We start from the raw sequence: 15,056 nt of genomic DNA, 5'->3' as shown, positions 1-15,056 counted from the left end.
ATATTGAGAGCTATACAGAATACTATAAATAGGTAACAGAGCTATGCCACTTTCTTACCATGCCAGTTCTCAAGTAAATTAGGTGTACTTATTTATGTATGTTCTAAATAAGTCATTTGATAAATAAACAATTAAGTACATTTCATGAAGTTTAATTCATAACAACATATACTCATCTCATTTATGGTTTAATTTTAAACAGATTTAAACACTGCAATGCATAGGTACGCCATCTAGGATAGAGTAGTGACATCATGTTACCTACTACAACACTTTATCGAAATTGAACTATCAATTTCAAAATATTTAGATCACCACCACTTCATACAACATCAGATATTTAGTTATACAACGTATATCCCAGTATAAGCTAAAATTAATATAGGTAAACTAGACTGACTAGACTAGGGGATATGGACTGTGATTACCTTTTGTATTGTTTTCGAGCTCAAGATATTTCGACGCAGTTACATGCATCTTATTCAGGGGTAACTGAAGATAGCGGGTGGCGGTCAAAGTTGTATAGAACAAACACACACAAAACACATACAAAAGGTAATCACGGTCTATATCCCGGTGGATATATACAAGTCTAGTGAAACTAACCGTGAATCATTCGAAACTGTTAAGTAATATGGGTAAGTAAAATAAAATTGAGCGTTTTCACATTTCAGCGGAGTAAACTCCTTGGAAACCAGACCAAATTACAACCAGCCATCCCGCACCCAATCCAACGCTTACGGACAAGATAATCGTGGCCAATCCTACGGTCAGGCCAATTATGGCCAAGCCAATTATGGCCAAGCCACTTACGGCCAGACCACGTCTGGAAGCAGCAGCACTACTCCTGGGACCAGCTACTTGTATCAGCGGGAAGATGAACAAGTGACAACGAAAGTAGTTGATGAGACCACTAAGCCGCCATCTTAAATGCTTAGTTTGAAAAAGGTCCTTAACCCTTATAGAATACACTTAGGTATAATACGCCAAAAATGACCACTCTATAAGCCTCATCACATCATTTTTTTGTATTTTTTCTTATGCAGAATTTTTAGGCCTAAAGAAACGAGGCTTGATCGTATGTTTTATATGGACCGTTAAAGGGTTAAATTTCACTGCATAATTTAAAAGTATTACATTTCCAAGAAATTTTAGAGGTTGTGTAATTTCACGTACGGTAATACGTTTTTAAGCTCAATCGGGGTGATTTGTTGGGAAATAGTTTTACAAATAAAAAAATGTGGGAAACATTTCATCAATTCGAAAAGTGACTTGAATTTATGAAACCGAATCCACCTTGAATTAGTGATAGGTATTAAATTAAGTATTAAAAATAAAATTGTATTAAGGATTTATTGGATAAGACCCAATTAAGGAACAAATGTATTGTGTGCTTATATCAACTGCCTCTCCTTTTCTGTATGTAGGTACAGCGAGCTGAAAAATTGCATGGACATACTATGAGGGAATTAATTCATAAAATGATCTCGCCATTTTGCAGTTGGGTGTACAATAGATATTGAGAGCTATACAGAATACTATAAATAGGTAACAGAGCTATGCCACTTTCTTACCATGCCAGTTCTCAAGTAAATTAGGTGTACTTATTTATGTATGTTCTAAATAAGTCATTTGATAAATAAACAATTAAGTACATTTCATGAAGTTTAATTCATAACAACATATACTCATCTCATTTATGGTTTAATTTTAAACAGATTTAAACACTGCAATGCATAGGTACGCCATCTAGGATAGAGTAGTGACATCATGTTCTTAGAAAGTTAGTATAGAGGGCGCAGGGTGTCTCGCTTAACAAATATCACGAGAATCCCCGAATAACCTGAGTTGATGAATACGTTAAAATCACTAGTATCACTACATAGTATCAAAGATAGATATAACTCCGTAATAGATGGATACAGTCTAAGGAAAAAACGTGCCTCGAAAATCAAGAAAATTTGATTCTCGATCAGAGGGCGCCACTAGTTTTGGCCAACACTCGTATAGAGGGCGTTGACGGTTTCGTTTGTTATTTACAATTTTAACGCATATCAGTGAAAGAACATGGGTCAAAATCATATAAATAATTAATGCAAATAAAAAAAAATCATTTATCCATATTTAAATACATTTTATCGTATTTTTATAAATATTTATTTTTAGTTTTAAAGTGTGTCGACAGATGGCAGTGAATTTACTGGGGTTACAAAATTTACTATGACAGTACCGCTCTAGTATAAGTTACTCTATGATAGTATAAAACAAAGTTGCTTTCCGCTGTCTGCCCGTCCCTATGTACCTAGGTATGCTTAGATCTTTAAAACTACGCAACGGATTTTGATGCGGTTTTTTTAAATAGATAGTGATTCAAGAGGAAGGTTTATAATAGTGTATAATTTGTAAAGGTTTTGTGTAAATTAGTTGAACCCGTGCGAAGCCGGGGCGGGTCGCTACTGTCGCTAGTTTACAATAAAATACAAATAAAAATAAAATAAAATAAAAATAAAATACTCTTTATTGCACACCTCAATAGAAGAAAACAATACAAAAGAAAACAATATTTTATTATTACTTTTAATATAATGTAAGCCTTTTTTAAGCGAACTCCAGGCAGATCACACTCAAAATAGGTACACCTGTGTCAACAGCCGATGTATAATTAAAGTGTGGATTATCGACAATGTGAAACAATTACTTACTATAAATTGTATATTTGTAATTACTCATCTCTACGTTGTAGTAAAAACAAAATAGTTGATTACGAAATTTACGAAGCACATGTACTTTGGTTGTAGAAGTTGCACTAACAACCGAACTGGCCTTTTTGAAGTAAAACTTCTTTAGGCGCGACTAGAGGTTAACTTAGATTTTTTTTTCTGACGGAAGTAACGCTCAGTAGTGACACACGTACAATAAGACACACGTCAAAGTGCCAACATAGCGATAAACGTCATCGTCAAAGAAGTTTTACTTCAATCGCGCGTAAAGATTACACGCACACACTTTTTTTACCGAAGTCATTAAACAGTTGCAGGCACTAAAAAGGCACTAATCACTATTAAAGGCCTCCCTCACTCACCTGGCAACAAATTGCATGATTTTTGATACATTGCCGGCTAAGCTAGTTCAACGAATTCAAATAATCGATCAAAAGCCGCAATGTATCAAAAACAGCAAAAGATTTGTTGCAAGTTGAGTTGAGGCCTTAAGAAGGCAAAAGCCATTTTACATAAAATACTTTGCCGAACAGCCTTGATATCCGCTTAAGTCATCAAGAGGGAATTCAAATTATTGGCGTCAATCGAGCAATTAACGATAACGTATTGATAAAATAAAGGATTATTTCTCTATATCTGATAACGTCGTTCGCTCGTCCACTTCGCTGGCTGCAACTCCTTCGCAACGCCACGTCGGTAATAAAAAAATTAAAAAAAAAAACAATTGTCAAACGGAATCGAAAGCTTTTGGCGCGCATAACTTTTGAAAAATATAAACTGCTTTTTTAAGCGGTTTTTTTATTTTATTTACCGTATTGTGGTTAGATACCAGTGATTTTGGCAAAATGACGCAACAGGACTCAGTGAATGTGACGGAAACTGCTGAATCAACAGTTCAAGTAGTTGACAATGCGGGCCCTTCACTCCTTGCTCCCGGTAAAGAGTAAGTTTTAATAAATAAGATTATAACATACATAATTATATGTATAATTATATACATAATTATGTGTATAATTATACAATATTAGCAGGTAGGTATATGAATTATATCATTTATATCACATATATCACTGATGACGTTTAGGATATTTTTTATATTCACGATTAATAAGAAAACATGTTTTAGTTTTCTTATTTTCTATTTAAATATTATTATACTCTTTGTTTCCTATACAATTTAACATGACTTTTACTTTATGACACAACAATTTAAAAAAACGTAAGGGTTGAAAGAAGTCCGAATAAGAGCGTTAAAAGTTTTTAATCTTTCAAAATATAAAAAAGAAATCATTGTAGAGCTATTAAAGACAATTCTGTCAAACTGTCAGTGTAGGTAATTTGTTGTAAAATAATAGGTAACTGATTAAATGTAGCAAAAAACATGATAATACAAAAACGAAAATCTAGCTTTACTACTTCGGCGCCACATGGTAGGGTGCCCAGCAGCAGGCTGGTGGCAGTGGCAGTGGCCGCGCTGTATATATTTAGCGATGCCAATTCGCTGGGCAAGGAAGGAACCATCAGCCCTCTGGTCACCTACCGGTGTTACGACATCACAACATCAGTGAGACACTTCGCTAGCTCCCTGAATGTTGAATGCACTCCGATGATATTATAGTATTGTTTTGTAATGTAAACGTGTTTAGTGAGTGAACAAGTTTGGACTCCAAATCGGACGGTACTAAGCGTAAGTACCTATTATTCCGTATATATCAGGATTTCGATTATTCGAATAGATGATTCATAGTACTTCATAGTCATACGTGACACAGAATAAGTTATTAATAGTATTATCAATATCATACAAAACGGCCACGTACCGCCCCGCGCCGCATCGTTCCATGCTCTACTCAACTTACGGCTCAGAAGATTACTCAAATCTTAAAATTCGTTTGAATTACTAATTATAAAGCTAAGTGTATATAATTTCGGCGAGACAGCCTATAAGATACTTTTTCTCAAATCATCTCAAATAAAACAATGATACGATAAATATTTGTAATTCCAATGACTTTATTTGGTAGTGCAGTGTATAAATAATTAGAGAAATAACTCTATAATCAACAAATAGTTTATACTATATCTAAAGCCTTGAGCCTTTTATCCAAATCATTAATTTATCAGTATTATCTATAATTGCAGACATTTTATTTATTGTAATATAATACTTGCGTGAATCGTTATCTCTTGGGTATTCTTTACCTACTTATTTATTATGTAATCATCGATCACTATGTACGAACTTGGGAACATAACTTAGGAACACAAAACTTGAATTACTTTAAACCACTTACGTTTATTACTTTTCATAATAAGTCGTCAGCCGCAATTAGGTAGTGCCAAAATATCTAAATCTTATTTGTATATATTTGAAGAGCCACATGAACCTAGCCGCCGCAGCTACTTTTCCCCAGCAGCACAGCTGCTTTTTTCTAAGGATCATCTGACATCATCGGATCGGACAATATGAAAACGCTCTTACGATAAACCAAATAGGCACGCGACCCTAGCCGCCTCCCCAGCAGAGCTGCTTTTCTCTAAGGATCATCTGACCTCCGATATCGGATCGGAGAATGTGAAAACGCTCTTACGGTAAACCAATAAACAACTATGTTTTTCAAATTTAGTTTATTTACTGTAAACGTGTAAACTCGCCTTAGTATGTGATGTATAAATTAATAAAATATTTAGGTACCTACACAAATAGAACTCTACTAACCAGGCGGCCTAGCCTAGGTGACAATCGCTATCGAATCGCTTTGTGTCTCTCTATCACTCTTCCATATTAGTGTGACAGTGACAGTTGCGTTTCGTTCGCTACGGAGCGTTAGCGATTAGCGTGTTGTCTACGGGGCCAGGTCCTCGTAACAAATCCAAGAATAGCGGATAGTGGTAGGTAATTAAAAAAGATAGTGCCAGATAAGTAGACAGTGATATAAGAATTATGAGTGTTAGTTACAATTCGAGGTAAACATTGATTAGGTATATTCGATATATCGGTAAAGTCCTAGAGTAGCTGCCACGGATGGGTAAGCGTAGTGTCGGACGACCACAAACTATGAAGATGGACGGATAATCTCGTACGCGTCGCTGGGAGTGGGTGGCTGCAGTGTGCTAGGGATCGCTCCGCAGTGGACATCTGTGGCTGATAGGTAGGTTCGATTGAGAGTAAATAAAGTTTTTTTCGGTTGAACTAAGTCCAAGCGGCGTTTATCACATTGAAGAGGGCGTAAGACTGATGGCATAGCTGTAAAGATATAGAACATTTTGTATAACGATTAACTTGGTATGTAAATACACATTTTTATCATCTCATGCAAGGCACTTTACTAACTGCAATTTTAGTTTTTAATCTCTAATAAAAAGCCACTTTGAATCATTCGTAAAACATTCCGTTTACAGAACGTTTCTTTCAAGTATGGAGCTAACTTCTGTAGATAACACAGGTTTTTACCTAGCTCTTCGTCAGAGACTTCAAAAACTATTTTGTACTTGCCTTTGTCAATAAAAAATATTTTATTTTTATTTATTTATTTTATGTATGATGTTTTTGCTTTAAAATACGTCTGATTTTCGAATCTGGTATCGCAATGGCCACATCTCTCTCCAGTCAGACCATGAAAGTATATGACCGAATGCGGGCCGGGCTTTTATAGGTGGCTCATCAGGTGATCCTGGTATACCTGGTATCCTGAACGTCACTTTTAAGCAAATTAATCTTTCGGCCCGAGGCTACAAGGCATCAATAACAAGGCAAAGCCGTCCTTGCCATTCTGAACGTCACTTTTAAGCAAATTAATCTTTGTGGCCGTTATAAAAAAAGGCTGAGTATGACTAACCTCAGAAAAGGCGTCCAGGTTAACAGTTCGGAATAGCGTACGGATGGCCACGTCTCTCTCCAATCGGCACATGATGATGCACAGAGTCCGGCGCATTGCCGAGTCCGGGTACGCTTCCCATCCACTTGCGTAAACGCACATCCGGAGGCTTAAGCCCTATAAATGCATAATAAAAATTAAAAAAAGTAAAATCAGCGGCAAAGCAATATTTTAAATTTTCGCGCCGTGCGGCAATGCGGCGTGTTTTCCATATTAAAAATGGCGGCCCGCCGCACGCGCGGTTGTCAGAGAGCGTCCCATTCGAGGTAGCTTGCCGCTCGAAGGGATATATCTACTTCTAAAAACAAATAATAAAAAATAGAGGATGTGATGGGACAATGGATTTTAAAATTTCTTATTGACTTCTCTTTTTACTGAGACATCTTTATATACGGTAAGACCGGTAGGTACCACAACGAAATAATACAAATGCACCAACGAATAACATTTTTCCGGTCAGAAATAACAGAATTCAGGTCCTGATATTTCCTTACTGACCTTAGTTGCACCCGGATTGCATTGAGATATGAGCGTAACGTAGAAACGTTAATTTTAAAATTAGTATAGACAATGTTTGTTACTAATAATAAACGTGTGTGTTATTTTCGCTACGTTTTCGGACCAGGGATAGGTGCCCCATACAGAGCCCAACTCAGAAAAGAAAGAGAACAAGACAGAAAAAAAAGAAAGAAAGAGAAAGGAAGAGGAAGAGAAGAGGTAGAAGGAAAAGAGAGATTATATAAAACGAACGCAAGTGAATGATGAGATGACGGGTGACAGAGAGGTATGGAAGAAAAAGACATGCTGCGCCGACCCCAAGTGAATGGGACAAGGGCAAGCGAATGATGATGACAGAGCCCGACTCAGGTAGGCATCAGGTAGGTTTAACATCTAATTATAGTTTGAATCTTCTCAAATGATTACGCCAAAAACCCTAATCTGTTAAACAAAAGCCATTGTTTCTTATGAGTGAGCGCATGGCCATTGTGTTTGAGCGCGTGCCACTATACTAATAGTTACGGCTTTGATGTTATTTTGAGCGTACATGAGATGCGCGCCAATCAGCAAGCAAGACGGTCGTCAAGGTCGTATCAAAACCAGTTCAAACCCCTAACAAGTTGTTGTTAAAGAATCAGGCTCAATAGTATAATAAATAATAGCTCTGATATAGTATAATAAAAAATAGATGTTTAACCAAGGGAAGAATGACCCAAAGGAGACAGAAATTGCTAAGCTAAACACTCTACTTTTCATTTCGAATACGACGAAAAAACGAGGAAAGTAAAATATGCATTAAAAAAAACACGGCTAAGTATAAATTTCAGTTTTATTTCTTTAGAGTACTTTCAATTAACAATTTAAGTAATAATATCGTTATTTATGGAATGGGGAGTTAATTATCAGAATGGAAAATGCTTATCGTAAAAAAAAAAGAAAAATAACGTTTTCTGCACACTTTCTAGAACAACAACGACCCGCTTTCAGAGCACGAGAAATGAAAATAAATAAACTTAGTAGTTCCACATAATCACCCGTCTATAACAATATATCACCTACCTTTTCCATGAGTAGATCGCTGTAATAGCACGGCGCAAAGCAAAGCACGACCCCAGCAATAATGAACGTCATGAACTCTATGCTGAGGCGCCCTTCTTTCAATGCCTGCAACATTATAGGCTTACATGAGGCTGACATGTTCATTGTTCACCTAGAGTGTCCAAAGCCTCAATAAAAACCAGATTAAAAAATAATAATAATAATAATAGGCTTGATGACATTTTTTTATTAATGGTTAAATCAAATGTCTATATGGGACCCATTGCATTAAAGCAATACAAAAGTCAGAAATGATAGTCAAAGTCCGACAGTCGTACTTCACTCGCGAAAAGCTCCTAACAAAACCATAATTGAACGTGACGTCAAGGTCACTGAGAGCCCATCTTAAGTGTATGGAAAATAAGTTAAATTGCGATTTTGTCAGTGAAATATCATCATCCCTATAAGCTTCTATAAAAATGTCCAAGTGATAATGATAAGATAAATTAGTTGTAAACTTGTCTCAATTAGTCCCACTTGTATGCGATAAGTGCTCATCCCTACTAACGTTATAAATGCGAGACTAACTCTTGTTTGTTATCTCTTCACCCTTAAATCGCCCCTAGTTTGTCCCTAGGATCCTTCCCTATATCGTCATAGGAATAGTTTTCATTATGGAATTCATCATGGAGCTATACCTCGACTTTTTATTTAGCATTAGGAAAAGAATAAACAATCTTGACGTGTATTTTTACTGAAAAACGCTTTAAAAATAGTAATTACTTATGAAATCAAAAGAATGTGACATAACGAAACAATAAGGTTTCCGCCCTATTTGCCACTTTGACTACGACACCCTAAAAAATAGCATATTTTACGCACGCACGGATGTTGTTTCGATCTATTTCCCGGTAAGTATTTACAAATAGAATGCTTGCTATGAAAATAGTAGAATAACGCAAATTAACTAGTCCAAAGATGGCAGTTCCGAAGGATATACTCAAGTATAAACACATAAACGCCCGAAGTTCGCGAAATATCTGCAGTGCAAAAAATCTGCAATCAACTTGTTATCGGACAATAGACATCTTACAAATTTTTAATAAAATAAACTATGTCGTGAAAAATCTCAAGATTATTCTTAAAATTAGTGTTGTGTTTCTTGCCACAAATTAAGAAAATATTATAAAAGTTTATACGTCATGTTGTCCACTAGTGTAGTAACGTTTTGCTGGGACTGTGCGATTTGCAAGTCTTCCCTGCACGCAGTACGAGCAACCCTGGCAAAGCGTCAGAGTGGTCAGTTGATAAGTCAGCCAAGGCAAGCAATGCTGCCAAAAAGTCAGCCTAGTCGGAAAACGCTAGCAGAGAGTCGGTCAAGTCAGTCGATCGTCAAAAAAAGGTATTTAATAAATATGTACCTAACTGTTGTGTTGGTGGATATTAACCTTTGTTAGAACAGTAAAAGAAAATACATAATAAATTGTCTATCAGTTATTAATTTAGGTACTGATGTGACTTACCTCAAGGATTTCGTATAATGCAATTGGGAAGACAATAGTGGTAGCTTTCATGTATACCTCGTAAACTACTCGGAATGTATCCTTTAAAAGATCTACAAAACTAAATAAATAAATCATTAATCACAAAAAAGTGGACATTCTCAATTAAAACTTTTAGCGTATCGCTGTACATGTTTTTAACTTACTCCAGAACATCTTGCAAAGGCATCACAATATTCTTTAATCGCTGTTGTATCTCTCTCGGATCATAATGTTCCCCTTCAAACAGTTTACTAATCCTATACTTCACAATCTCTATCCTCCCACACGCATGCAACATGAAAATCAGCCCCATAGGCGTAAACCCCATGTACATGAGCAATGTATATACCCCATAATAAATCTGCAGGAATAACAGGAATAGATACGTATATGTCTCATCCTTGTGCGTTTCAAAAGCTTCTGGATAAGTCATTTGGTACATGTGGACAAATCGAAAGTCTCCAATCGCGTAATAGTAGATGGATAGCACAATAACTTGCATTGGAAATACGGAGAAGACAGAAGAGGAAGTGAGAAGCCATACTTTCGTTACCCAGCTCGCTCTGTTAGCGTACTCAGAGGTTATAGCTTGCTCAACAGAACATAAACGCTTAGCGGCCGCAAAGTCGCCTTTAACTTTATTCATAGCAAATGTTATATCTTCTGTTTTCGTTAACAAAACTGAATATTTGAAGGAGACGCAAATAAAAAGGACTGCGAAAATACCGTTGGTGCAGGCGGCGGTGAAATTACCGTTTTTTAAATCGTGGAATATCATACTGTTCACGACCAAACAGAAGACGAAACAAAATAACCCGTGCATGGGAATCACGCTGCACAACCACAACTTGTTTTTAGGGATGGTGGGGTACGAACGATTTATCTTCAAAGCCAATATGGATATCTTAAACATTTCGTCGTAGTCTAAATTCAACATTTTTCCAAAGAAAACAGGATAATTTTAAAATTTAAGACGTTTTACGCTTGTTGAAAATGTCTTATGCACCTCAAGCTTTCTAGTAAATGCAATGTTTTTAATGATGTTCCACGCTTTTATATTTTTATGACAGCTATTTAATAATTTAATAGCAACTCTTTCATTTTACATTGCCGTAGAAAATTTGCCAGGCTCAACTTAAGAGGAAGCATCCTCATGTTACCGCTGACCCGGTCGATTCCTCTGCCTTACCCAGCACAAACATGAATTTATCTATTCATCACTATGTCTGTATGTTCGCGATAAAGGAACTCAAAAACTACTGCACGGATTTTTATAAGTTGTTATTTAACCTCTCGTGCTAATATTGATACCCGAGCAAGCGAAAGATTCCAAAATTGAACCACGAGCGTAACAAGTGGTTCGAAAAATGGAATCTTGAGCGTTGCGAGGGTTAAACAAATTTTGCCAACGAGTGAAACAAAAAAAATTACCACACCAACATAAGGAAAATACTAACTGTAAAATATCAAATAAAATCAAAGCAAATCGATTCAAAATGAATGTTATTAAATATTTATCATTCATAAATCATCATTTAAAAGTCAATTCTACCAACAAACATAAGAAAACAACTCAAAATTTGCATTTGATTACTTTGACTCACATGTGAATAAAATGCAACTTTTATCAGTGTTTGAACAATCAAGAGAGCCTTTACCAGCTGGTGTGGTGAAATAGTTATTTGTTATACAAGGGTGCAAAGTTGTATTTTACCCGCGAGTGTGCAATTGAAACACGAGAAGTAAAATACATTTGCACCCGTGTGTAACACAAAACTTTTCCCCTCACTATAGCGAGGAAAGTGCAACTTCCACAGACGATAGATCATCTTCATCACTGGAATCACTTATTTTTTTACGATATTATAACAGAAAACACTGGAAATTCTGATTTTTACGTGAGTCGGTGAGAAGTTAAGTAAAAATTTTGTTGACACTGTTGACATTTCTGTTCTGACGTATAAAATGTCAAGGATGCGTTTTGAAATTGCATCAACTCAACTTGTGCGTTCAGAATTATATTTAACATCATTATAAAAAATCTAACGTTTCTTATGGAATTTGCAGGTTTATGACTTAAAATTATTAAATAAAGCTGAATTTGGTATTTTTTATTAGATTCTCAAACCATTTATTTAATGATAATTAATATCGAACGAATCATTGTCATAAACGATTTACGTTTTGTTATCTGTCAAGCTACTTAAACACGCTCCATCCAAGGTCAAATTACTTTCCCCACTAGTGGATAAAACGCGTTTTTCCCCGCTTGTATTGAAGGATAAAAGACAACTTTCCGAGCTAGTGAGGGGAAAAATATATTTAATTTCTTGATATGAAGTCAAAGTTCTCCTTAACTGCAAACCATAATTACACGTATTGTTTTCCAGTAATTTTGCTTTGACTGGTGTTTTAGTTCGCAACTACGTGGAGGGTTAAATAATACCTGCTTATGCTGTTTCAAGGTTTTAAGACGGGGTCCCTTTGTTTGACATAATTATAGAAAGTCATAATGTAATGATTGTCAGATTATCATTAGTCATAATTCTGAAACCGTTAACTTTTCAGGATTTTCGTAAGGTTATCCTATAGTTAGGTTAGGTTATGTTTGTTTTATGGCAATCCTGAAAAGTTACGCGTTTCTGAGAGAAACCAAAAAAATGACTAACGAACATGTGAACAAACAATATATTATGAATTATGACTCAAAACTTTATGGAAACCAATAGACATCCACGTATTTTTTAAAGGTAACCCTTATAGATAACCCTTATGGCTCGTCGCCACTATCGGCGATGATAGACGATGACTGGCAGGGACAATAGTGTAGAGGGTATATTCAGCAGTCCCCTCCAGTCATCGTCTATCATAGTCTATAACCCGTGAGTTATCGGTTTTTTGGGCACAATTTTTTGAGTTCACAAACAGCAACAGCACAACGCTCTAAAATATCTTTACACGACCTTCGTCAGTGTCTTAGTCTCAATGTGTTAATATTTGAAACGTCTGCTTGTGAAGATGTTTTGAACTTGACTGTACATATCGGTAGACAAAACAATGTTTTGCAAACTAGTTTGCCCGCTGGCAAAGTTCACGCGCCCACACCTTACGTAATGTACTTGACCCGCAAGTTCTCAACATTGTTCCGGCAAAAATACTGTTATGGTATGCTTGAATTGTGGTGTTATGAGACAGAAGGTGGCATTGTGAGTGGTCGATAAGAACTATTAAGTCCTGCATTTTTTTTATTTTTGTTGGTGCAGGTATCTACACATTTATCTTAAGGGGCCCACTGACTATCAGTCCGCCTGTAGTACTGGATAATGTGACGGCAAGAGGATAATCAAAATCATATTCACGAGAAAGAATTTGCAGGCAATATTACAAAATTAATTATTTTTAATTATGGATCTGAGGAGTTAATTAGGACGTGTAAATATCGATTATCGGGCTGTTAGAAAATACCTTCTGAACCTAACCTAACCGAGTTGGTTTTGTCCTGATCAATTTAATTCGATCGCTTTATGAAACTATTCATTTTGGGACAATTAAAGTTATGGTTAATAATGTTATGCATAATGTGGATTCATTATTATGCGCAAAAAGTTGTATACTATTTTATTAATTTGCCTGTTCAATGTTATGCCAAATCTGTTATACGAATTCATATTATGACAATAAATGTTAGGCGTATTTAAAAACTTACAAATTTTAAATCATGCTTAAAATAACATGTTCAGAAAAACTACTTATTAAACTAATACTTCGCAATACACATTTGTTTCTTCTTAACTTTTTACCAAGACACTTGTTATCTAATGAAACTTGTTACAACATGATTGTGATTCGCAGTAAGTAGGTTCAGTATATAGGATACATAATTAGATTAATAAAATGCAGAGAGTATTGATGAGTAAAGAAACAATTGTAGATGGTACAACAAGGGCATAAAGCGATTCATTTTTATCTGAGGCAAATTATTGGTCCGAGCGCAGAGGAAAAATATAGTCGAGGTTAAAAATGGACATTTATGCCTAAGTTATACACTCTACCTTTCACTTCGATTGTGAGTAAAATATACGAGCATGAGAAGTAAAAAAAAACCTTTTAACTTAAACGATGTATTTTGTGGCCCATAACCTAAATATACAGAAAACATTTATATTATTGATAAATGATAACATTGATAACGTATGACTTAACGAATACAGATGTTAATTTGCATATAATTTTACGATCAACGAGCCGCTTTGCACGACACCAATCGATTAATGACTATAGGTAAATACGTCATAAGTGTCATAACGGATGTATGATGGATACCTATTTAAAGAAATTTATATTAGAATTATAAAGCTAATGCACAAAATTGACAAAGCCAGAAGCACAGACTATTTAAAAATAAAATTATATTTTTATAGCAAATCATGTTAACACCGTATTTATTTTATAAAACTTACTTATTAGGTACCTACTCCTACATTTCAACATTCACAATAAAACTGTAATCAGAAGAATTACGTTACACATTCGATTCAATACCCATTGTAAACAATTTCCTAATAAAATACCAATTAAGTCACTTGAAAGAGAACTAATGTATGTGCATGAATATGTGTAAACTAATCTCGGTTTCAAAACATTCTGTTCGCAGATTCACGCAATCGTGGATTTAATTACTTTTAGTTCGGCCTTGGCATAAGCTATTAAGATTGCATTTATATTTTATTATATTTGTCAAAGGACTGTCTCATTTCAAACATAGACAGAGAGAATCATACTATCTTTATCTTACACTAGTACTAGTACCCAAAAGAAAAGGATGAGTTTTTTTTTTGTTCTTATTTACTCACAATTTATATTGACTAACTATACTTATTTAGTTTTATGTCTTTGAATTCGCTTTAAGTGATAAATTTTTGCTTCGATACAAACATCATCTATTCATCTCATAAACACGGTGGCTATAAAATATGCATTCCCGTTGCCAGGGAGGTTTTGGGATTATACTGAGGAACTTTTACTATGGGACCAACCCTGAAACCGCGAAACAAATTTTGGCCTTTTGGCTGGTCCATTTTCTATGGGAGGGTAATTTTTTTTTCGCGATTTCGTGATTGGTCCCATAGTAAAAATTGCTCAGTATAATCCCAACCTCCCTGGCAACGGGAAGGCACCTATTTTTTAGCTACCCTTTATGTATTTTTTTTTTAATTTTAAAATAAATAGTTTAGAAGTTATTCCAGAAACTAGCCAAAAAAAGCCATATTTGGGTATTATTCAAATTTAATTATTTCAGGCAGTTAATTACTAACTTAAAAATATTTGATAAGATAATAAAAAAAATGTTTTTTTTTTTATCAGAATAGAATAGAATG

The 15,056-nt window shown here is 35.2% G+C and overlaps 2 protein-coding genes across 2 annotated transcripts in view; one reads left to right on the top strand and one right to left on the bottom strand.

The window, feature by feature from the left end:
• The first annotated feature begins 3,467 nt into the window (after positions 1-3,467).
• LOC134746264 (unconventional myosin IC) overlaps positions 3,468-15,056 on the top strand; it is a 66,350-nt gene continuing 54,761 nt past the window's right edge. Inside the window, exon 1 of the mRNA XM_063680606.1 lies at positions 3,468-3,663. Within this exon, the coding sequence (XP_063536676.1) occupies positions 3,566-3,663 (98 nt within the window). The 5' untranslated portion in view covers positions 3,468-3,565. The remainder of the gene's footprint in view (positions 3,664-15,056) is intronic.
• LOC134745799 (odorant receptor 85c-like) lies at positions 5,846-10,646 on the bottom strand. The gene is made up of 5 exons (XM_063679887.1): positions 9,843-10,646; positions 9,658-9,757; positions 8,156-8,260; positions 6,560-6,715; positions 5,846-5,967 (listed from the first exon to the last, which is right to left on the bottom strand). The coding sequence occupies exons 1-5, from the start codon at positions 10,613-10,615 to the stop codon at positions 5,914-5,916; spliced, it is 1,188 nt and encodes a 395-aa protein (XP_063535957.1). The 5' UTR covers positions 10,616-10,646; the 3' UTR covers positions 5,846-5,913.

Source organism: Cydia strobilella, chromosome 12 (genome assembly GCF_947568885.1).
Source record: "Cydia strobilella chromosome 12, ilCydStro3.1, whole genome shotgun sequence".
NCBI classification, from domain to species: domain Eukaryota; kingdom Metazoa; phylum Arthropoda; class Insecta; order Lepidoptera; family Tortricidae; genus Cydia; species Cydia strobilella.
This window is presented reverse-complemented; position numbering and strand designations above follow the sequence as displayed.